Below are 24,496 nucleotides of genomic sequence, written 5' to 3'. Positions count from 1 at the left end.
AAAATCAGGAAATCCCCTTTGTGCGAGGTAACGCAGCTCAGCCGCAAACACTCCTAATTTTTCTCTGGGTTCCCGCACTCGTTCGTTGAACCTCTGCCTCATCACAACTGCAGGAGTGGTGCTCCCAAAACGCCTCTTTAAGGCCCTAATTATAGCTTGTGGATTTCCTAGGTCGGCTGTGGTCACATCCAACAGTACTCTTCTTGCCTCCCCTTCCAATGCTGAGACTAATTGAACAGCCCTTTCAGCTGGGGACCATTCATTGGCTGTCGCTAGCAGCTCAAACTGGGCACAGTAGGTTTCCCAAGATGTGAGGCCGTCATAACGTCCCAATTTTATGCGGCTGCCCCTGGGGACGGGGTCTGATGCTGTTTTTTGGAGAGTAACCAAGGCAGCAGTAAGTGCAGTAGTCAGAGCCGGAACCAGGTCACCTGGTTGGTTAGCAGTGGCAGCCATGGAACTATCATAATCATTGTTTCCTTTATTAGCATCAGCATGGCTCCCCGCTTCATGTGGCTTAATAACACAGCCTTGTGATTCTCCCATTATGGACATTATGCTGCCTCTAGAGCTATCAAGGAAATGTCCAACAGCACGCTCCATTGCAATGCTCATTCTCTGCATGAAGTCATCTTCTATTTGAGCTGTAATGTCTTTTTGTAACTCTGGGATAGACCTTGGTTGGCCACCCACTTTACCTTGACGATCTTTCGGGGCGATGACGTCATCGTTGTCCGGTCTGCGTGCATGTAGCTTGTTTACATCTCTCTCACCGGCATGTGGCTTGGCCGTCGCGGCAACACGGAATGGGCTTTTCTCTACAAAATCGGGGACTTCAGTCAGCAAAGTGGCGAGTGGTGAGTGAGACTTTTCTTCTTTTCTCCTTACAACTTGGCTTGCATCAGTTGGTTTTCTCATTGGTGTTTCCGGCGGGGTGTATAGATTGAAGAGGTCGGACTTTCCGATTCCTCCTTCAGCCATCTCGGTCCTACGGTAGCAGCTAGCGGTGGTAGCCCGCGCGTGTGAGGGGAATGGAGGCTTGGCTATCCCACTTCTTGACACCAGTGTAGCGTTTGCGGCCCGTCACTGCGGGGCTAACTAGCGGAATGAGGAGGACACAGAGTGGCTGGCTGTTTAACCGGAGAACCAGGCTTTATTCCTTTCCATACAAAACTAACTAACGGGGTTGGAGGAGTGCCCACCACAATATGGCGATACCGAACCTGGCTAGCTCCGCCCCCTATCCCAACTGGCCTATCAGGCTGAACAAGGGCAACTCCTTCCCCCCACAAACTCCCCATCAATTCCCCCCATAGTCCTGCCGGGTCGCTACAATACGATGCAAGAATTTAAAAGCCATAAATCGCTAGAAAGCTATGAGACATTCTGCTGTGGTTGGGTGCAAGACCTGGCCATCTACAAGCCTCCAAACGCTCAAAACACTGTTGTACTGGCAAAGGTAAGTTGCTTCACCTTTTGAGTTTTATGCTAATACTAATGTGTTGTGAATACATTGCGTTGACCAAAGTGACAAAGTAATTTACCGCGATTGTTTCGTAAACACTAGATTGTAACGAGGTGTTCCATGCACACAAACGTTAGATTAACTTCCCACATGTTTTGCAGCTTGTTATGCTAATTTGATTTTAGCCCAATGAAACATACTAGGCATTGTGTGTTGGGGGCTTCGAAGTAGACAAACCAGTTCTGGTTAGGCTAGGGTAGTTAATGGTCTGGGCCCCGTTTCCCGATAACGATGGATCCACGCTCGTACGATCCATCGTACGATGGATCTCACGCAGCATCGTTAATTTTAGGGGAGCGTTTCCCGAAACTCATCTTAACATGAACGCGCGTGCTCTGCTCTTACGACGTCGTAGGATTGTAGCTGTCTACTCACACGGTGCTGAAATGGGCTCCGTAGGAGGGGGAGACGCAGGAATGTTGTTGGATTAAACTATATTTTGTGGCAGCAAAAAAATATCTCCCCATCAAGGCCAACAGCAGAGAAGCCTACGAAAAGAATAGACTAAGATGAACGCTACAAATATTAAAACACAATTTATAAGGTCTAGGCCGACATATGCTATATCAGTCCTAATCCCGAACGCACCGTGCGTACATTGTTTCACGGCATTTTCTCCCCTGAAATAATTCCATATTAAAAAAATAAAAAATATCATGTGTCTGTGTGACAACTAGGCCTATAGCATTTATTTAAATGTGCTGATTTCTGAAACATGCTTTGCGCCGCAAAGAGGGCAGACTTTCTCTGATTCCTGCATTCCGTTTCATTCATTCATTCAGTGATTGGCGCGCCGCGCACTCTCTAGAAACTTTGGAGTCAACATTAAAAATGCAACGTTCCATTCATTCATTATCATTCAAACGCAGAGGCATTGACATGGCTATTGCTGTTGCTGGTCTAGATCGATTCCTGCCCATATTGTTGGGCAGGGGGTATGATGGTGCGGGCAATGTAAGCGGGAATGGCACGCATCGCAGCACAGTTTCCCGCAGCAGTCTACGTACAGAAAACCACGCTCTCAACTTGGCGATTGTGCACTCGGACTCCACTAAGGTCAGGGAGTTCGTAACTGTCTAGACACGGTCCAATAAATAGTGAACTTCATCACAGCCTCACCGACGCGCCTACAGTGCTTTATGTCAAACAATCGCAACAAAAAACGCCTGCAGAAATTATCCGACACCCGCTGGTTTCAGCATGATTCATATACAGTATGTCTTCTGTCATTGATCAATATGAGGACATTTTAACCACGATGGTTGAATTAAAATCAGAGGGAGACAGCAAGTGCCGCTCGCAAGCGACCTCCCGCACAAGCAACGGAATCATTTGATTTTATTATATGCCTTGTGATAGGGTGCCTTGTGACGTGGCGTTTCATCGGTATATTTATTTTTGGAATTTTAAATTGCTGCAATAGATTATATTTGTGTTGACTTCTAACATGTCTCTGTCTTTGCTGTTTGAATCTAACAGTAGTCTACGAGTAATATATATGCGGGAACCACTGTTTTTGGGCTATTGCGAAATAGCGCCAGCTGGATAATCAGTGGTATTGGATGACGTGTTTTAATAAAACACATCCAATACACGGAATGTCCAGCTGGTGACTCCACTGAGGCTATAGTAACGATGCATCCTAGTGCTTAACGAGTACCCCTGTAGGCGTCGTTAGCTACGAGGGTTTTAACGACGTCGTTACGTAACGATGCTTTCGGGAAACGGTCCGAAAATTCTGCGATGATCGTACGACGGTGTTAACGACGTCGTTAGGCTAACGATGCTTTCGGGAAACGGGGCCCTGGTTAGACTAAAGCAAGCCATTAACTGTGTGAATGAAAGGTCTGTGAGATTCAGGCTGCAGACAAATGTAAATCTGGAAAGCTGCGTACAAATGGAAATGGGGGTCTAGACTAGGCTGTAACTTGAAATAAAATGTGTCCCTTGTCTTCAAGGCTTTTTACTGTTTCTCTAATTTATTTACCTCTTGTATCTAACACAATTCGCATTCACGACGGCTCTGCGAGCCTCCACTCACCCCATGGGTCATCCTCACACCATCGGGGCAAGTGTGTTCGGCCCACTGTACATGCATGGCTGGTGTAGCGGAGTCGTGCACCCATGTCGGAGCCCTGCTGTTCATGGTCAATGCCTGTGTACGGTTAAAGGAGAAGGCCACAGTCACAGACGAACCGGCCTACTGGAAGCTGCCAAGCAGCATCAACAAGGTCCTGCCAGAGCTTGGCCAACGCATCAATTTCATATCTGCTGCAGCAGCTGCTACACGGAGGTCTCTAAACAGACAAATAGACGGTGAGACCCACAATAGTCCTGCGCTGAGAACACGTCCAGCCAAAACAGCCAATGACACACCGACACCAACACCGGAAGAGCTAGCAGTATTCTACCGGGAAATCAGCACAACAGGGACAAGATCAGCAATTTTGAGTGTGCTACCCGAATACTGCGATGAGTTCAGAGACCCTATTCGGCCCATCCGCAGCTTACAGTCTCTGGCTAATGGAAGCGGCCTTGATAGGAGTGACTTGCCTGCGCTGCAGAAGCACTGCCAGACCATAGGGAGCATTGCTGATGTGTCTGAGGAACAGGCAGTGCAGATAGAGAGAAGGACGCGGGGACAGCACAACTCATCACTTTGGTTTGCTGCACGGGCTGGAAGAATCACAGCCTCCTCAATGCATTGTGTTTATGCAACAGACATTAGTTCACCAGCACCCTCCACCATAAAGAGGGTTTGTTATCCTACACGTGGGCCGGGAACAGCAGCCACCAGTTGGGGCATCAAACATGAGGAGACAGCGAGGCAGGCATACACTGCCCAAACAAAGGATCAGCACACCGATCAACAAGTGGAAACTTGTGGGTTTTTTGTCAACCCGGCCTTCCCACAGGTAGGAGCATCGCCAGATGCCATTGTTACTTGCACTTGTTGTGGGAAAGGCTGCATAGAAGTGAAATGCCCCGCGAAGTACAAGGACAGCACAATCCTTGGTGCGTACTCATCAGATGACCGCAACTTCTGTCTGCATGCTGTTGATGGTCAGGTGCACCTCAAGAAGAACCACCAGTACTACACCCAGGTCCAGACCCAACTGTTTGTAACAGAGAGTGCCTACTGTGACTTTGTAGTGTGGACATTGAAGGACTGTGTGATTCTGCGCATAGCTCCAGACAAAACATTTTGGAATGCACGGCTTCAGAAGGCACAGGACTTCTTTGTGAACGTGGCTCTCCCTGAACTTGCGGTGCAATATTTATCGATACCACCTACCTTCCAAGCATCACCTGGCCCCAGTGTGCTTCGTGAACTACAGCCACAGACCGTGGTGAAGAGGCCAAGGAAGCAGTCTGCCCAAAAAGCACCAAAGCGAACAAACGCAGTGTGGTGTCTCTGTGCTGGACCAGAGGAAGGTCAAATGGTGGCCTGTGACAACCAGGGCCCCGTTTCCCGATAACGATGGATCCACGCTCGTACGATCCATCGTACGATGGATCTCACGCAGCATCGTTAATTTTAGGGGAGCGTTTCCCGAAACTCATCTTAACATGAACGCGCGTGCTCTGCTCTTACGACGTCGTAGGATTGTAGCTGTCTACTGACACGGTGCTGAAATGGGCTCCGTAGGAGGGGGAGACGCAGGAATGTTGTTGGATTAAACTATATTTTGTGGCAGCAAAAAAATATCTCCCCATCAAGGCCAACAGCAGAGAAGCCTACGAAAAGAATAGACTAAGATGAATGCTACAAATATTAAAACACAATTTATAAGGTCTAGGCCGACATATGCTATATCAGTCCTAATCCCGAACGCACCGTGCGTACATTGTTTCACGGCATTTTCTCCCCTGAAATAATTCCATATTAAAAAAATAAAAAATATCATGTGTCTGTGTGACAACTAGGCCTATAGAATTTATTTAAATGTGCTGATTTCTGAAACATGCTTTGCGCCGCAAATAGGGCAGACTTTCTCTGATTCCTGCATTCCGTTTCATTCATTGTCATTCATTCAGTGATTGACGCGCCGCGCACTCTCTAGAAACTTTGGAGTCAACATTAAAAATGCAACGTTCCATTCATTCATTATCATTCAAACGCAGAGGCATTGACATGGCTATTGCTGTTGCTGGTCTAGATCGATTCCTGCCCATATTGTTGGGCAGGGGGTATGATGGTGCGGGCAATGTAAGCGGGAATGGCACGCATCGCAGCACAGTTTCCCGCAGCAGTCTACGTACAGAAAACCACGCTCTCAACTTGGCGATTGTGCACTCCACTAAGGTCAGGGAGTTCGTAACTGTCTAGACACGGTCCAATAAATAGTGAACTTCATCACAGCCTCACCGACGCGCCTACAGTGCTCTATGTCAAACAATCGCAACAAAAAACGCCTGCAGAAATTATCCGACACCCGCTGGTTTCAGCATGATTCATATACAGTCTTCTGTCATTGATCAATATGAGGACATTTTAACCACGATGGTTGAATTAAAATCAGAGGGAGACAGCAAGTGCCGCTCGCAAGCGACCTCCCACACAAGCAACGGAATCATTTGATTTTATTATATGCCTTGTGATAGGGTGCCTTGTGACGTGGCGTTTCATCGGTACATTTATTTTTGGAATTTTAAATTGCTGCAATAAATTATATTTGTGTTGACTTCTAACATGTCTCTGTCTTTGCTGTTTAAATCTAACAGTAGTCTACGAGTAATATATATGCGGGAACCACTGTTTTTGGGCTATTGCGAAATAGCGCCAGCTGGATAATCAGTGGTAGCCTATTGGATGACGTGTTTTAATAAAACACATCCAATACACGGAATGTCCAGCTGGTGACTCCACTGAGGCTATAGTAACGATGCATCCTAGTGCTTAACGAGTACCCCTGTAGGCGTCGTTAGCTACGAGGGTTTTAACGACGTCGTTACGTAACGATGCTTTCGGGAAACGGTCCGAAAATTCTGCGATGATCGTACGACGGTGTTAACGACGTCGTTAGGCTAACGATGCTTTCGGGAAACGGGGCCCAGAACTGTACAATTCAGTGGTATCACTTCCATTGCGTGGGGCTTGTGGACACCCCTTCTGCTGACACTGCATGGTTTTGCCCTTCTTGTGCTGAATAGTGTTGATTGAGTGAGATTGTACATCCATGCACATTTCTTTTTGATTTCTTTATTGCTATTTTTAAATGTTTATTTTTAAATGCTTGTTCTTTTGCACTGTTTACTGTTTCAACCTTTTGAAATGTTGCACTGTCAATTTCTATTTATTCAATTTATAGTTCTATTTCTATTCTAACAGTTCTCAATAAATAATGTTACGCCATATCATGTTTCAAGAATTTATTTCAACACGAAACAGTAAGGAGGCACTCAAACAACACTTTTACACATATTTGTTAAGGCACAGCAAACAGTGACAATCTTATCCTACGGCATTAGGTTTTCACCCTCACATTTGATGAGCATGTTCACAGGTACAGTGGAGTGTAAGAATTTAAATTTGTTGCGCACAACACCAATCACCCTCTCAACATGAATCCTGAGATGTGCTATGGCCCTAGTCTCCTCCACATCTTTCGCATCCAGCTGTGCACGACCCCTTGTGAACGTAGGTACCTTAACTTCAGCACACATACCCACACTTTCCCTGATATTAAAGCCCCTATCTGCCAGCACAATGTCACCTGGCAACAGTTTGTTGAGGAAACCACTTTGCTCTGTTATACGTTTGTCACTAGTGCGCCCACCCCACCCTTGGGATATGAAAGAAATTACACCCTTTAGGTGTAAGGGTGTAATTAGGTACTTCATGGTGTATGCATGTTTATACTGAGAGAAAGTCTGTGCCCTTGCCAGTACATTTGAGGGTTTTTCAATAAACACCTTGAAACAATCCACAATGGCAGCTACATTTTTCCCGAACGATTCCACGAACTGGTGTGGCATACTCATCAATAAACAGTCTCTGCTTGGCCAGTGCACTAATGGACACAGCCGTGCATACATCACTCCAAGGGTATGGTGAAAGGCATCACTGACTGTTGTCCTGTGTACCCGAAACAGATGGCTGATGTGCTTTACTGGCAGGTCTAGTCTGAGGCGCATTAGAGTCAACAGGACAAGCTGGAAGGGTGAGAGTTTCTTCATCCAACCTTGAGGCAGATATGGGGTGAGACTGCATAGAAGTGTCTGAAACATTACATAGCTTGCAAGTCCTGTGTAATACTTCACTATGTTATCATCACCACTCAGAAAGTTCTCATTCATCCAGTACTCATCAAGCTCCTCCTTCAGCTTTCTGTTTTCCTCCAAAAGACTGTTGATTACATCTCCTCTAGATGTGCAGAGTCCACATTCCAGGTCCTGTGCTGGGGATGGCGGTCGCTGGTCCTGTGCTGGGGATGGCGGCCGCTGCTCCTCTGTCGGGGATGGAGGCCGCTGCTCCTCTGTCGGGGATGGCGGCCGCTGCTCCTGTGCTGGGGATGGCGGCCGCTGCTCCTCTGTCGGGGATGGCGGCCGCTGCTCCTCTGTCGGGGATGGCGGCCGCTGCTCCTGTGCTGGGGATGGAGGCCGCTGCTCCTCTGTCGGGGATGGAGGCCGCTGCTCCTCTGTCGGGGATGGAGGCTGCTGCTCCTGATGCTCTGCCAGCGGTGGCACTTGCTCCTGGCGCTGGGTCCTGCTGCGCTGATATCTCGCTCCATCTGTTGGCTTGACATCACTGTGGCCTAACCGCAAAGATGGTGTCCAGTCAGGGTGGTTCTCCACCATCTCATATGATGGTTTACCTCGAACAGAATAATTAGATTATGAAAACTCAATGTAATCAATGCTTTAATTACAATCAATGCTTTAATGCAATGTACAATGTACAATCAATGCTTTAATGCAATGTAATCAATGCTTTAAGCTTTTACATAAAATGTGTTAGTTAAGCTCAAAACAATCATGGGAAACACTAATGTCATGAACTGAATCTCAACTAGTTTTGTTTAAAACAACATTAATGGTTGGGGCATCGAGTATTTTCTAAGAAGCAACAGTTTGTTAGGTAGCTAGCTAGCTGCTAGAAAACAACTTCAGATGCACTTCAGGGTTCGCACCAACATAAGGTACACTTCGTGGCTTTAAAAGACGACAACATAAACAAATTTAAAGACATTTTTAGAGAACGTACCTGAGTGAAAATGCAGAGAACACACTCTTATCGACTGGGGAATTATATCGAAAGTAAGGTCCTTTCTTCTGATTGCAGCCACCCAAGAAATCCGACGTCTCCTCGTGATGTCGGATACTTGCTCTCCTAAGTGCGTTCTCCATTTAGGAAACCTAAAAAATTGTAGCCCACTGTTCTTACGGTTTCCTCGGCGATCGTGTGAGGCATTGGAGCAGTTTTTAACGCAGCAGTTGCTTCCAGGCATTGTTAAAACAGTAAAGAATTTCAACAACCTCCTCTGCTAGCAGCTACCGTGTCAACAATAACGCAAAGCTCAGCTGCACTCGGAGGGGCGTACCTACCAACATGGCGGAAAGGGGGGGGGCTTACACGGCTTACTGTGCCGTGACGTCAACTCCTCATTCCTAAATGAGAACACAATTCGGTGTTTAGCTAGGCTAGTTGCACACGTCTTTTTTATGTAGACTAGCCTAGTCAAGGCCTGCGGTTCGATGAATACTTTTCTATTAGATGTAGGTACCCAATGTGTTCGCGTTATCCATACAGCATGGCCTTTTCATGCATTTTAATTGCCCATAGATAGGCTACACCAGCGGTCCCCAACCACCGGGCCATTCAGCTCTTAGCAGATCTTAGCTAGATTCCTGACCGGGCCTATGGCCGGCGGCGGAACCCCGACCGCGGAGCCCCCCGGCGGCGGAGCTAAGATCTGAATATTAGCCCCAGCTTGATGATTCGGATCTTAGATTATGGTAGGTGAAAAGTTTGGACCCCTGGGCTACACTATCCATTGGAAATTGACACAGTTTCTCGTCGGTGAGTTCGCCTTAGCACTACAGGCATCATGCACTTAGCACGTGATCAGACCACCAGAGTTGTTGGTCGTAGCACATTGAGACTAGTGCCGCGGTCAGTCGACCGCCTATTTATTTTTGTTTTCCCGTCAAACGGCTCACTGTAAATTCACCTCCGCACAAGTCTGTGCGCTGTGCGCGCCCTGCTGGTTAATCTGCTATCCTCTTTCTTCCCCCTCCCCCCGCCTTCACTGCTTTGATATGAAAAATGGCTGAGGCAGGTGATTCCTCCGAATCAAGTCGAGTATTTCAGGCCAACTGGTAAAGGAGTGTCACGGCTTTCAAACACACAAACCATAAAGCCTATGGACGCCTCAGAACGGACTAGTCAACGCGCTGCGGCATCACTCGGGCAGGTTGGTGTGTGTGTGTGTGTGTGTGATTTCAAAGTAACAAACTCAAAGCCGATGCATGCGTCCAAAACTATTCGTTCAAAACCAAATAAACTACAAAAACAGCGTCCCTTATTCGCTTTAAATACTTTATTTACCGCGCCGTATTAATTCCCAAGTTTTGAAAAGAAAAGAAAGTATTTGAAGCGAATAAGCGACGACACACACGCACGAACACACGTGCACGCACGTTCATTCACGCAAGCAGGCACCCACTACAACCTGGAGAGGCTGTAAATGCTTTAAAAAATGATAATGGCTATAGACAATTTTTGACAGGTTACAAATTCTCCCAATTCACTTACTATTCCTCTGTACATATTTGTTTTTTCCTGCATTTTACAGATTTGTGAGGAGTTTTTCTGTATTACAAAGAAATACAGCTGTAGAAAAATATGCGCCCCTACTGCTGAGTTTGTACCGCGCCCGAAAAACAGAGTTTGGCAAGGATCTGAAGGAGATACTGAGAAAGCTTGATGATGAGGTGTGTGCACAGTACAGTACCAAACAATACTTTTGCCCAGATGAAATTCAATCTGTTGAATTACAATTAGTCTTGCTATTATTAGAGCTATCTTTCTGTTTTTTCTTTTTTTCTTTGAGACCACCAACATCGTCAGACACGGCAAGGAAGCAGCCATGAAAGGACTTCCTGTGTTCCTGCGTGAAGATCCTAATCTACTTTTCAAGCAGTGTCTTGTAAGTATTAATGGTCATTAATATAAATTTTACAAGCATAGAGATACAATTGTAAAATGAAGATACTGTAATTGAAAATACTAGAAAATCTGAAAGTTTATTTCTGTTTCGCCCTCGGACTGCTTGAGAGAGGGAAGGGAAGTTAATTGCCTGTCTTATATAAAAGCTTATTGGTTGTGAAGTGAGTCCCTCTAGCACATTTGACAGGGGTTTCAGATTATACCATGAGGAAGATGCTGCTTTGATATACAGGTTGTTGTCGGCAGATGTTAGACCGAGGCTACCTGCTTTGGCTAGAACTAGGGGGCTAGATCACAGCCATATCACTCACCACCTGTCAGGTCATTCTTTTGATACTAGTGATTAGGTCTAGGCCTCTACAGGCTACAAGCTATTATTTTTCTTACAGTCCGAGTCAAATGTTCTGGGCCACATAACTACAAGGGTGATATACTCTTCTACATTGGGTTGGAACCATTTCCTTGGTTTTGTGGACATTGCAGGTTATGCTGGTGAGCTGGCACGCATCTCACAGGGGTGAATTATACCATAGAATATAGATAGATAGATTATACCATGAGGGAAGATGCTTTTATTGAGCTGGCTCCTCTTTGCTCTTTTATCGGTTTAAATGTGCGCTATGCATGATGGTGGAAGTTCAGTTTGTATTATTTGTTTAAATTTCTTGGTTGATGCTTTTGCCCAACAGAACGTAGAGTAGGTTTAAAGTTTAGGATCACTTTGAATGTTCTTGTTTTCAATGGAAACACACATGAGTTATCCTGCATAGGAAATATAGGAGACCAAATCCTGTCTTTATTCATTTTTTCCAGATTCATATGGCGGTCTTATCATGGTAAACTAGCTCATTGTCAGGTGTTTAACAGCGACACACACTCAGAGACAGTAAAGAAAGACGGGTCCGAGCTGCTACGCGCGTTTGATGTGCTCTCACCGTTCTCATGCACACAATTGTTTTTTTAATACATAAATTAAAGGCTTGCGGTTTGTCCACAATGCGGCCTATATGCGGGAAATTACGGTAGTGTAGTTTACATAGTTTTCATAGTTATCAGCCTACGTGCTGCTGAGAAGACCAGAGTTTTTTTTACAACACCCTCAGGGGTCGCATAGCTATTGGATCATGAGGAGATATTAGCTGAATGCTAGGAAATGTTATTTGTTTAAAGGTCCCATGGCATGCTATTTTATGGATGCTTTAATAAAGGTGTTAGTGGGCCCCTAATACAGTACTTGAAGACGTTTAAGAAATTCAGCCTTGGTGCAGAGTTACAGCCACTACGAGCCAGTCCCACAATGAGCTCTCCACAAACGTGCCGTTTTTAGAGGCTTAGGAGGGTGGGGGTGTGGCCCTGAGCAGCTTGCAGCCACGGTACCATGCACTATTGTTTACAGTGGAACACTGAACACTCCGGGTGCTCCGGCAGGAGTCCTGGAGCTCTATATCTAAATAATATCATATTATATTTAGATATCTATATAATATATATTATCTTGGTCAAAAGCTGTTTGCGCCTCCGTATGATATTATGAATCTCAAACGACTGCGACGGGTTCTCAGACGCCTCTGGTTCTTCCACGTCAATATTAAGTAGGCTACAGACTCAACGGAGAAATGAAATGGAGGAGAAGGGGATTGTTGCCCGCGATTGTTGCCCGGGGTTGTCTGCGTCGGGTTGGTTGAGAAGGAATTGGGAACCGCGACATGGAGGAGAAAAGGATTGTTGCCCAGGATTGTCCGTCGGAGCCCCGCGGAACGCTAGCCGCCCCCGGGGCTGCCCGCCCAGCCCTGCTGCCACGGCAGCGGTCCGTCTGAGCCCCGCTGCCTGCTGGCCACCCCCGGGGCTACCTGCTGAACGCTGGCCAACCCCGGTGCTGCCCAGCCCCACTGCCCGCTACAGCGGGGCTCCGACGGACAATCCTAGGAAACAATCCTTTTTTCCTCCATGTCGCGGTTCCCAATTCCTTCTCAACCAACCCGACGCAGTCTAGTCTTTTCACCAAATGGGAGCTACATGCAAGCTTGCGTTATTGTGTTGCATGTTATGCGCCATGAAGGCCGCCTCATACCTCCGGATCCGGACGAAATTTGTCCGTCCGTACTAAACGTTGTCTCCGGGACTACCCTTCATACCTCCGTCCGGTTTCAGTGTTATGGATGTTACGCAAAACAACCTCTAGAGGGCAGTGACTGTCGTGTATAAAATGACCGGCATCGAATCGCAAACATGGTATCTGTAGAGGAGATGATTATGCTCTGTGTCATCCGGCACAAAGTGTACGTGGAGGTGGCATGTGGCACCCCTCACCAACCTGCAGATTCTCTGCTCAAAATTTAAATTCAAAAAAGTTTTATTGGCATAAAAAATATACATTTGCATTGCCAAAGCAGGTGTACAATAAAATTATAAGGTCAAGTATATAGTATAATATAAGTATAAAACGTTAAATACAAAATATATATACATATCAGTTATTATAGGCCTACTACTCTCGTGGTTGGGACTTCTGCCTCTACTGCCGCCTCGATCTCCGGTGGTAGTGCTCTGGTTTGTCCGGAGCACTCAGAATTCGTAAGCTCAGAGGCGACGGACCCACTGACGGACGACCTCCGGGACCAGACAAAAGCGTCCGTATCCGTATTTACCGTAGGGTGTGAATGGGCCTTTACACCAACAGCGGAACGGTTATCCAAATAACAAAGAACACTTGCGTTACAGTGTGTATTCACACACACACATGTGGCGCTCGCACGGTCCTAGCTCATTGTCTCATTGGCGGGTCAAATTCTCTGGGCGGGCCAAGCAGAGAAAGGGGAGGTAACATGGCCCCATATGACGTCATATGGAGCCGGAAGCCAAATCGAAGCGTTTCAGCGATCCTTTTTTCAAAGACGGCGCAAGATAGCTACTTCTCGGTTTACACCTAACGCAATTTTTAGCTACTGGGGGACCATAGGGAGGCTAGGGGAACTCGACTTAATGTTAGAAAACCTCAAAGTGAAAATTTTTAAATGGCTTATAATTCATAGGGCTCCTTTTTAGGTATAGGCCCATTTGATTGTTGTTTCTGCTGATCAGGTGCACCAACCCATTGCAGCAGCAAATTTGATGATGGAGGTGTGATTGCTGCTCTGCAGCGGGTGCATCACATAGCCCTGGGCAGAGCCGTATATAGAGAGAGTTCTGCCAACTGAAATCATGGGTGCTATCTTGTAGACCTAAGTCAGCTCACTGTACAACGTCTGCCGATGGAACGAAGATGGGATGGCAACAAATCGCTCATTATCATCATAAACTGTTTGTGAATGTTAAAAGGTTTCTCATACTTTGCTAAAATATAAACGCTTTTACAAATATATCACGTTGAACGTCTCGAGAAGACAGACAATTATGCCTACATCACCTACAGGGCTCCAGACTAACTTTTTGACAGGTAGCACTGGTGCCACCTAGCTTTTCATTTAGTAGCACCAAAACAAATTAGGTAGCACCATATTTTTCTTTGTAAAGCGTGTTATTAATACATGACCTTATGTTTATGAAAGATTGACAAATAAATAGATAAAGAATAAAAATAAAGATAAACGCCTTAAATTAAGGACATAACATGGAATATTTATATTTACACACACACACACACACACACACACACACACACACACACACACACACACACACACACACACACACACACACACACACACACACAATTCTGTGTGTATTTATAAGATACCTGGGCATGATGGCATTAAATAATTTAATTGTAACGGAAATTATAATTAACCTATAGAGCATTTTTCCATATAGTTATTATCATTTGGCTATATGAGACACACTCCTTACCTTCTGCATGGCCATGTTCAACCACAATATGGCCAATAAGAATATTGGTTTTCCATCTTCAACGATACGGGCATATATAATCTCGCACTCTTTGGTGGATTTGTCAGTGGAACCGTCAAGCATGAACGAGAGGTAGGGGGCGGATGCGACTTTGTCAGCGGTCTTTCCCTTGAGTGTGTCTGCTATAACTCCCACAAATTGTGCACACGCAGTGTCGTTGGAATATGTGGGGTTGACGTTCAGTCCGTTATTCTTCATAATTTTGTGAACGGGAGTTCCTCTTTAGCGATGTTGTAGGCGGTGTTAAACTTGATGATCATTTGTTCATTCTCCGCCGAGCGATTGGTCTCATCTATCCGATTAAATGAGGTGGGGAGAGACTGGGAGCTTCATGTGAAGCTTCACTCTGGAGCCCTGATCGCCTATCAGTGGAGCCGCGTTCACCTTCTCCGATAGCCGTCGCTGTGTAGCCTACGATTACTTATTGAGACATTGGCTAAAAATTACAACTTCTTGGTTATTTATTTTAATCTAGACTATAAATATTTCCCCTAAACATCAAATTAACCCTTCTCGTAGCCTACTTAGGGGTCATGATCAGACTGTGTCTATTGTTAAAAGTCTGACTGATGACTAATGCCCAAGGGAAAAAAGACCATACACGTATGATTTTGTTTATCAATTAAAGAGTTTTCTCTTTCATAAAAAATGAATCAGACGTTAGCAATGTAAAAATAACTTTGGTTACTTCTTAGACTTATAATACTTATAATTAACTTATAATACATTGTGAATGTTTGCATTCAAATCCTAGCAGTACGCAATCATTTGTACAACATTTAAACAACAGACTCTCAGGAAGATCCTCCAACAGGAAAATTCATATTCAATATTCATATTAAAATATCAACAGTGAAATCAGGGAAGAGCCATTAAAACATCTCAAATATTACGGTAAAAGTATACATTTTGTATTAGACAATCTTTAATATCTTTACTTCTTACACTATATAGCGTGTAATACATTCTGAATACATTCTGAATGTTTGCATTCAGAGATGGTTCATCTTCAGTCCGTTTCGTTTGGTGGGTCTGCTGGGCAGTGTCGGTGGGGTAAAGACGAACAGTGTTGGGATGGAATTTGGCTTGAGCTTCCTAACACCATCAGCTCTGTGACTCTAACTGTGTCTCATCGAAGTGGTCCTACAAACGGAGTCAGACATTTTAATGCAATTTCAAAGAGAAAGTAAATGATCATTCACAGAATGGCATCTAACCAATGCATAGTTATTGCATGGATTACATAAGCGCTTTGTCACCATGCTGTTTGCACTAGACTCTAGACAAGAGTAACATAAATCTCTCCAGCAAACATGAACTGACCATGTATTATCTGTAACTCGAGAAATAGCTGACCAAGCAATGCTGCAAAAGGGCATTTGTTTGCAATATATCCACATGATTTCCGTGCAAAGTTAATCACAATCTTTCTGACATGCATGAACATAAACAAAGACAATGCAGCCGGTGTTTTGAAAGAATGCAGGGTAAAATGCGGCAGTGCAGAAAGATAGCACGTCAAGTAGGCTAGCCTTGCAATGATGTAGTATTAATAGTTGTCATTATTCTAAAAATTGCATAGATTTTCACAGAATGGCATCTAACCAGTGCATACTTATGCATAAAAGAGCCTGGTGGAAAAATACAGACGGCAGATGCAGGTTGTTTGTCCCGGAGTTCAGTGCTAGCATTAGCATAAAAAGGCGCAAAGAGCTAGCGAGCATCGTGTAGCTTAACACTACTAGGCTAAGTTCAAATCAAATTCACTTTGGTTAGTACTTTTTTCGAAGCATGCCATGAATTGATGGGGTACAATAATATTTTCCAAATGTGTTTTCTTTACAAAGTCCATGATAGAAATGTTCTTACCTCACACAACAAGGAAAAATTATTCGGCTTCCAGTTCATCCTTCTGACCCTCTGCTCCCACAATTTCCTCCTAGTAGGGTCCTGAGGGAAATGATTCAGACGTTTACCAAGTCCGGGCCTTAGAGAGCAACCATAGGCTACACAACACGACATTTTCTTTCGAAAAGTAATGATATTACAGATATATATTCCTCTCTTGTAAGTTGTCGCACTTGCCTTGATAGCATGGTAATGATGATTGATTAATGTTTGGTCTGTAAGATGGCGTACACAAAACACGTGACTACCTTTGAACCAATCCACGACAGAATTGTCCTGAACGTTCTAAACAGAGTTGGCGGAACTCTCTCTATATATGGCTCTGGCCCTGGGAAGAACTTGTGCTGAGGGATAGTGGATGTCACATATTCTACTCTGGCCACCTGTGATCGGTTCTTTTAAGCAATCTTACACAAGATGGCGTTCTTGAATGTCATTGGTACGCAAAGCACAGCCGTAGGAACGAGGCGCTTGCGCCGAGTTCCGAAGTACTGTGCTTCAAGTACCAATAATGACATTCAAGAACACCATTGAGTGTAAGATTGCAAATCAATAACACAAACCATCTTCATTATCAACAATTTGTAAAATGTTTTCATATTGTGGGTTAATTTGCCCTCAAATTCAAGCTTTCTGCCCGAGTTCATCTCCATCAGAAAATAGTTCCTATAGTAAAAGCGCCTCGTTCCTACTGCGCAAGTGAAACAATGTAACAGTTGAACGTTGTTATGGAAACTAGGCCCATGAAAGTAGTTTCAGCTAGTTAGCATAGCGATACTTTCTGTAATTAGGCACATTATTTTTGTCTGTTCTTTCACCAGGCATTTAAACACACTCTAGAATGGGAATTGACCAATCAGAGTGCTTGCTTAAACTTGTGTGTTATTGAATACCACATTAAGTCAGCTTTACAAATTTTCTCATTTTTCCCATGGACAGCACCAGATAGGCTTGAATGACGGGGATATGGATCAGTATACACCGGAATGGTCCTTCAACAACAAAGCTAAAATGACAGACAACTTCATATTGGATATGACAATCCAATTTGAGATGCCTGGCTCCCTACAAGACATGTAGTATGTGATGTGAGTTTGAATTGAAAATCATATTTCTTAATGTCCTCAAACAGGAAACTGATCCAGATGACGTGGCTGCCAAGGGAGTCACTGTGGGAATTCTGTATGTCCTGTGTGGCTGAAGCCTCATCCCCCAAGATCCAAAACATCGCACTCATCTTAGAGGAATCCATAGTAGTAAAGGACCTTCCGGATACTCCCATGGCCTACCTTCTCGGCCTCCTTTATGCACTCAATATTTCCTATCCGGAGGACCTTAAGTACACCTTTGAAACACGTGTTCCTGGATAATGGCCCAAAATGCTCTGTGTGCGATCTCTAAAGAAAAAGCTTTGTCTTGTCTAAACGTTGCAAAAAGAAAAGTGAAATAAAGAAACAGGTTTTCCCTCTTGGAGTCAGCTCTGATTAGCAGCTGTGAAATTTGACAAGTTCACATAATTGTTTTGTGTTGTGTTCTCAGACTAATTGCTGGTTAATAACTCAAAAGTTTGTAAAATGTGTGTTACACCCATTTGTAAGTTATGTAGTTATTGCTAATAAGGCAACGTGAAATTTGACATTGATTTATTTTATTTATATTTTTCTACATTGTTACATTGCTACATTGATTGTTCTAGCAAAATGTTAATGCAGAATGTATTTTCAAGTTAGACCTGTGAAGCCATACGTGTCAAGACAGCTGTGAATGACATGTTATGTGAATTTTAACAGAACTTTTTCATGTTAATTCTCTTGATGCCCATAGTCATCTCTGACCAGCAGCTGGCAAACTAATGTTTGAAGTGTTTATCACACATTTTATTGTCTTAAATTGTATTTTAGATGCATCTGAGCAGGGATTATTGTTCTAGCATAAGTGTAACTGCAGAATGTTTTTCAAGTTATACCTGAATATTTGGCCATATTGTTGAATTTCAAATTCACACTTTGATCACTGACTAGCAGCTGTGAATGACATGTCATGTGAAATTTAACACTGAACTTTTTCATGTTAATTCTCTTGATGCCCATAGTCATCTCTGACCAGCAGCTGGCATACTAATGTTTTAAGTGTTTATCAAGTGAAGAATGGGGAGATAGCGCACTAGGGCTGAGAAGTTCCAAAAGTATTTTAAAAGCCGAAACAACAATTACAGGACACATAAACAAGGGGAAACGTTTTGGGTCTAGCCCTTCATCCGTGTTCCTTGTATGTGATGCGTCACAGGGCGCAACGGCCTTTTATAGGCTCGCCTGCCAATCACCCAATCACCCGAAAAACACATGAGTGTGTTGGGGGGCATAGTGTAACCAAATCACCAAAGTTACACCACAGGTACTATAATATCACGATTATATACAAACATGTACAGGAGATATAACATTTATATACAGAAATATATAGTCACATTTTAATAGTGATACCATATTTAAATTTAATTAAAAAAAATATATATATATATATATAAAACATAACAATATTTAGAAAAAGGTACACATCACCCTTATCACCCAATATCATCATAGCACATTAGGTTATCTTGCGTCCATGTTGGCCTAGTCCATTATTCAACCAACTATTCTATTTTTTTTTGATATTTCTTTATATTTTTTTGATATAATTTTTTTATATTTTTTTAATATCTTTTTTAAAATCTGTTTTTATATATATTTTTATAATTATTATTTTTTAATTATTTAATAATAGGTAAGACCGCACGGGGAGGGATAATGAGCGTTGTTTAAGATGAAATTACAAGGCAGACACCTTCAGATATATGAGAGACCCCCTCAGTTTTTTTTCTCAGACTTTGTTGCCTTTTTGGGAGCTTGGTTCCCTCTGGCTCCCACGTAATTCGATTTATACATTTCAGAGCTGCCAACTTGCACGGTTTCACCGTGTGACACACGTTTTTGCCTGCTTACACACGCCACACATCCAATTTCTCACGGCCAAAAAAACAAAAAACACGCGTCCCCCCCCCCCCGTCAATCACGATCGCCCCCACCCCCCCCCCCACAGTCAACATTTACACCCGCGGACCCTGCTATAAGGTATGCATTACAAGATTCTGCAGAATCTCACGCCAGTAATGTAATGCATTACTTAACTGGTCGTAGGAGACCATTCGGGAACCATGCCTATGTAGGTAAACAAATGATACGTCTAAACGTAGGAGTCTTTGTAGCGCGTTAAGACTGGACGTTATCGGGAAACCGGGCCCAAAGCTCTTCTGACTGCGCAGATTCCACAAGATGGATCATATCTGAAGCTGGTTCCAGGTTGCTTAGCAAAGTAAACATTCGTTGAAAAACACACAACATAAAGCATGTCAAATGTAAGTAACATAATTAATATACCTTTCCCATATCTGACCCAACTCTGTCTCTGGGACTTGCTGGTGGTTGACTGGTGTGCATTTACAGTTATGGTCAACATTATGACAGCCTCTAAACTCGCTTCAGTAAAGATATAAGACTATACAAGCTATAGTTATAGTAGGCACACAAAATATTACATATGCGTGTCCAGAAAAACGTGAGATTTCAAGACAGTTGACAGATAAACGGCCATCATTGGATCAAATCAATATTTAATATCGCGTCCATCAATCATGAAAAACAAACTTAAAAGCTACTGAATAGTAAAAAAATAAATAATAATAAGCATGGAGTTTAGTGAGTTGAAGAGATTACTTCCAACATGAATGATTCCTCTGCTTGGTCCTCCATTCGAGAACTTGATTAGCAGAATATAACCACAAGGTGTTGCAGTAGACTGTTTTATAGGCCTATTACAAGAATAAGCAGACTGTAAAGCACTGAAAACTACCAGCTTATATCAGAGGCACAATGGTAGTCTCCTATACTATATTCAATCTCCAAGTTGGAACTTGCAAACGCACAGCATGAACGTAAATGAGAGACCAAAGTCTATAGGCTTGACAGATTTACAAGCCAAAAACTTTTTTATTTGAACAGAGGTTGAGCAGACTCATAAGGAAATTAAGGTAAAACATTAACAATCGGTTCCTTTAACAGCCACTTATCAATATCAATTTTGGTTAACTCGCCTTCACTTGACTTAACATCATGGAAGTAAATAAACCGACGCACTTAAGAAGAACCTGCCTTCCATTCATCTTTGAGGTTTCTGCTACTGCAGTGTTTCAACCAGTTGTGTGTTGTGTTGTGTGTGTTCATATAAACCAACAGAATTCAGGCTGACAAGACCAACAGCTCAGCTCTGTAGCGGTAACCGTGTCGCTCTACTGCTTGCGTTTCCCTTTCCTCTGTTTGATGGTGAAGAGGTTTTCGTCGGCGGGGTACATGTCTGCGCCGCCGCCTTTAGATGACCTCTTCTTCTTCCCGCCGGCCCTCTTCCCCTTCTCCTTCCCCGCCCGCCGTACAGCTGCTGCGGGGTGTAGGACTCTCGCTTGAAGGGCGACGTGCGCGGCTCTGTTGCCGCCGCTACCCAGTTGAGCCGGTTGGGGTTCTTCTTGTTCCTGCTCTTCTTCGCCGCCTTCTCTTCCCCGCCCCGGAAGCACTCCTCCTCGTAGAACGTGCGTTTCTGTGGTGTGGCGGCGCCGGCAGTGGTGGTGGAGGAGGAGGAGGGCGGAGCCTTGGTGGCGGGGACGTCACGCTTGGGCTTCCACTGGTTGGCGGCGCCGCTGACGGGCGTCGGCTTCAGCTTGGCGGACATCTTGGTCTTGAAGACCACGGCCGGCCAGCAGGGCGTGGGTGTGGGTGGGGGTGGAGCTGGAGCCGGGCGTGGGGACCCTGGCTGAGGAGGGGCGGGTGTTGGCGTTCTCCTGCTGCCGGTGGTGGTTCTTCTTCTTGTAGTCGTGGTAGTGGCTGGTCCTCTGCCCCTTCTTCGGTGGTCCCGGGCGGTGGGGGGGTTTGGGTGTGGTGCCGAGCAGGCCGGCTTCCTCAAGTTCTGGACGGGGGGGAATAGTAAATAAAATCACAACGTTATTCAGTGGCATTCTGAAACTAGTGGGGTCAGGGTGCTGTGTGTCAGAGGAGAAGAGAGAGACAGAGCTTACCTTTGACCTTCCACTTCACCCTGTGCTCCCTCTGCTTGAAGTTGACGGGAGTGTCGTAGTGATTGATGAAGGGCGTGCTGGGGTAGGTCCCATTACACATCCGACGCTGTGTACATGCCTGAGACACACACAAACACCTAATACTGATCTTGCAAAAAGGGCACACGCTCGCTATATTTTTTGATAATATTCATCTTTAGATCATAAATTTGATTCATTATTTGCTTTGGAGAAAATGAAGAAAGGGAGAGCAGGGTAAAGAGATAGAGGGAGGGACAAGAGGAGAGGATGCTGCGGTGCAAACTGAAGCGGCGACTCACGTGGCCAAAGTGGCCCTTTCTGGAGCAGTTGTAGTAGTAGGCGGGCGTCCTGCCCTGGTCCAGGGGAGAGAGACAGAGAGCAGGGGAGAGAGACAGAGAGCAGGGGAGAGAGACAGAGAGCAGGGGAGAGAGACAGAGAGCAGGGGAGAGAGAAGACGCACATGAATAATCACAAAAAAAAGGAAAGCCTATCAGAACGACACCACACTGCCTGTCAGAACACCCCTCCAGCGTCAGCGTGTTTAAAAGTGACATGTTATACCACTAGGTGTGAATGCGATTAGCCGTTGCAAGCAGTTTGAACAAGTGGGCATGTCCACCTAGATGTGCGCTGGATAGATCAGTCTACCATCATACATCTAGGTGCACACGCCCACTTGTGATTTTTAAAAAACGGCTCGTAAGGGCTAATCCCACTCCCACCTGGTGGTATAATATGTCACCTTTAAGAGCAGAATGCTGGGAGTCCCACAGCAGGTTAGCCCTCTGCCGCTGTCACCCGATAGCCTCCATTAATATTTCACATCAATGACGTCGTGTGACGAACATCTGCTTTCTGAAAAAAAGGCCTACTAGTAAACTAGGCCTAGGTTATTCACATGAAATAAAACAAAACATTGAGACCATTCCACAAAGCACACTGGGTAATAACAAATTCAACCCAATGGACTTGTGGTAAAACCACTCGTGGTCTCCACAAGTAACTGTAAACTGTTGTAAATTGCAACTTACGTAACTTAGGGACTGTAGCCTGTCGCTAAATAAAAACAGTCCTTGTTAGAGGGCCCCCCATTATTTTCTATGGATTATCACATAGAAGAAACCCTTGGTGTCTAGAAGTCCTCTGGTCAGTATTCTACCCATAGAGATACCCACTGTAAGGTTCTATTTTTGTGTCTCTTGGGTTTTATTACTTGTAATTGCAATGTTTACTTGTGTCAGTTTTAAACAGCTACAATTATTAGTTATTAAATTATTTATATCCATATTTATTATTCTTTTACTACTGCATGAGACCATCATTACTGCCTTATGGATTCCCATGGAATAGGAATAAATTTGTCTTCAAGTACTTGGTCAACACACTACAGTCTTTGCAGCAACTTCTACAAAAGTTTTAAAAACAAGTTTTCACTGCCATCTTTAGGTAGCAATAACTGAAAGAAGTATTACATTTCCATGCATAATTTTCATACCTGGTATGCAGTTTTTGAAAGTCACCCTGCACTCTCCACACATATCCAGAGTGTACATTTTGTAAAAGTCTGCCCTGTATTGTGCTGAGAACATGGTCCAGTTTGCAACACCTGTTGCAACACCTGTTGTTACAACAATTTTGAGAATAAGATGATTTCTCAAATTGATTTAACATGGAAAACATGCAGTATGCAACCAGTATAGCTACGACCGTTTTTGTAATCTTACTGTCAAGCCACAGAAAATGCACTTTTCTCTTGAAGTATTCCCTCTCCACCACTTCTCTGAAGCAGGAAGGCACCAGGGACAGGGTCATTAGAGCTCTGTCTCCATCATGAAGAACGACCTCAGCAAAGACGATTTCCAACAGGCAAGATGGCAACTGAAACAAATAAGATTCTTCTATTGAATACATCATCTCCAGTTAGTATTAAGCCAAACAGCATTAATAGAAATACTGAAAGCATGAGCACTGAATGTATTCAATAAATATTGTATTCCCCCAAAAAAGAAACACATGCAAACAAACAAAATCAAAAATAAATTATTAATAAATAAAAGACCTGCTCGATACATGTTGCCAACTCCTGCTCCTGCTCTCTTCCATGTGTCATGGGCTCTAGCTGTCTTCTCTTCCTACGTAGAAATGTCAAAGGGGTGACATTAGCAAGATGCTTTTCATGTAGGGGGGTTTGACGGTACACATGGTTTGGTTCATATTTCGGTTTAAGAGTCCATTTGGTACAGGAAAACAAAGTGTTATTATTGTTGACAAAATCCTCTTGCTGCTACAGTACCTTTCCTGTTCCTTTAAGCGCCCCCCCCACAGAAACACATCGTAGTTATCAAGTAAGAAGTTGTTCATACCTTTGGTGTTCAATGTTGTCTAACAGAAGCTGGCACCACCATCTCCTTATATGTGGCATATCATGCTAGTAGATGAAGAAAGATGTCATTGTAGTTTCAATCCTAAAATCTGTACATTAACAATTTCAGATTTAAATTGCTGACCTGAGTGAAGTCGAAGGTCCAGTCCAGTGCCATGTACAGTGCATACTGTAATCCATATTATAAACAACGGTTAACATTCTTTTCATATGATAGAACAGTTGATACAGTTGTTACTGTACATATAAACCATGTCAATGATCCTTTTCTCTTGGCACCTGCTTATGTTATTATGTTTGATGCCGAGGTGCACAATCCCATCACTTACCATTAGCATGAACACACCACAGTCCGCGCTGCCTGCTTGTTCTGGAATATTCAATTGTCCTTCGTCCATCTCATGCTCCGTTACTTCCCTTCTTGCACATATGTGGTATATGTGCTTCATTCCACAACAGTGTTGATTGCAAACCTCA

The 24,496-nt window shown here is 44.1% G+C and overlaps 1 protein-coding gene and 1 long non-coding RNA gene across 2 annotated transcripts; one reads left to right on the top strand and one right to left on the bottom strand.

Annotated features, from left to right (window-relative positions):
- The first annotated feature begins 1,369 nt into the window (after positions 1-1,369).
- On the top strand, positions 1,370-18,477 carry LOC311353319. Its single transcript, XR_014637022.1, has 5 exons — positions 1,370-1,459; positions 7,622-9,942; positions 10,324-10,462; positions 10,582-10,677; positions 17,644-18,477. It is a non-coding gene; the product is annotated as an uncharacterized lncRNA (long non-coding RNA).
- Positions 18,478-20,398: 1,921 nt separating this feature from the next.
- Positions 20,399-23,477, bottom strand: LOC311353676 (zinc finger CCHC domain-containing protein 7-like; the record flags this gene model as incomplete). Its single annotated transcript, XM_084473569.1, has 5 exons — positions 23,383-23,477; positions 21,936-21,989; positions 21,616-21,733; positions 21,437-21,506; positions 20,399-20,462 (listed from the first exon to the last, which is right to left on the bottom strand). The coding sequence occupies exons 1-5, from the start codon at positions 23,446-23,448 to the stop codon at positions 20,399-20,401; spliced, it is 372 nt and encodes a 123-aa protein (XP_084329695.1). The 5' UTR covers positions 23,449-23,477.
- Positions 23,478-24,496: the final 1,019 nt, after the last annotated feature.

The sequence above is a fragment of the Micromesistius poutassou genome (genome assembly GCF_964030765.1).
Source record: "Micromesistius poutassou genome assembly, chromosome: 9".
Classification (NCBI taxonomy): Eukaryota; Metazoa; Chordata; class Actinopteri; order Gadiformes; family Gadidae; genus Micromesistius; species Micromesistius poutassou.
The sequence above is the reverse complement of the archived record's forward strand: the minus strand, read 5'-3'. Positions and strand labels throughout refer to the sequence as shown.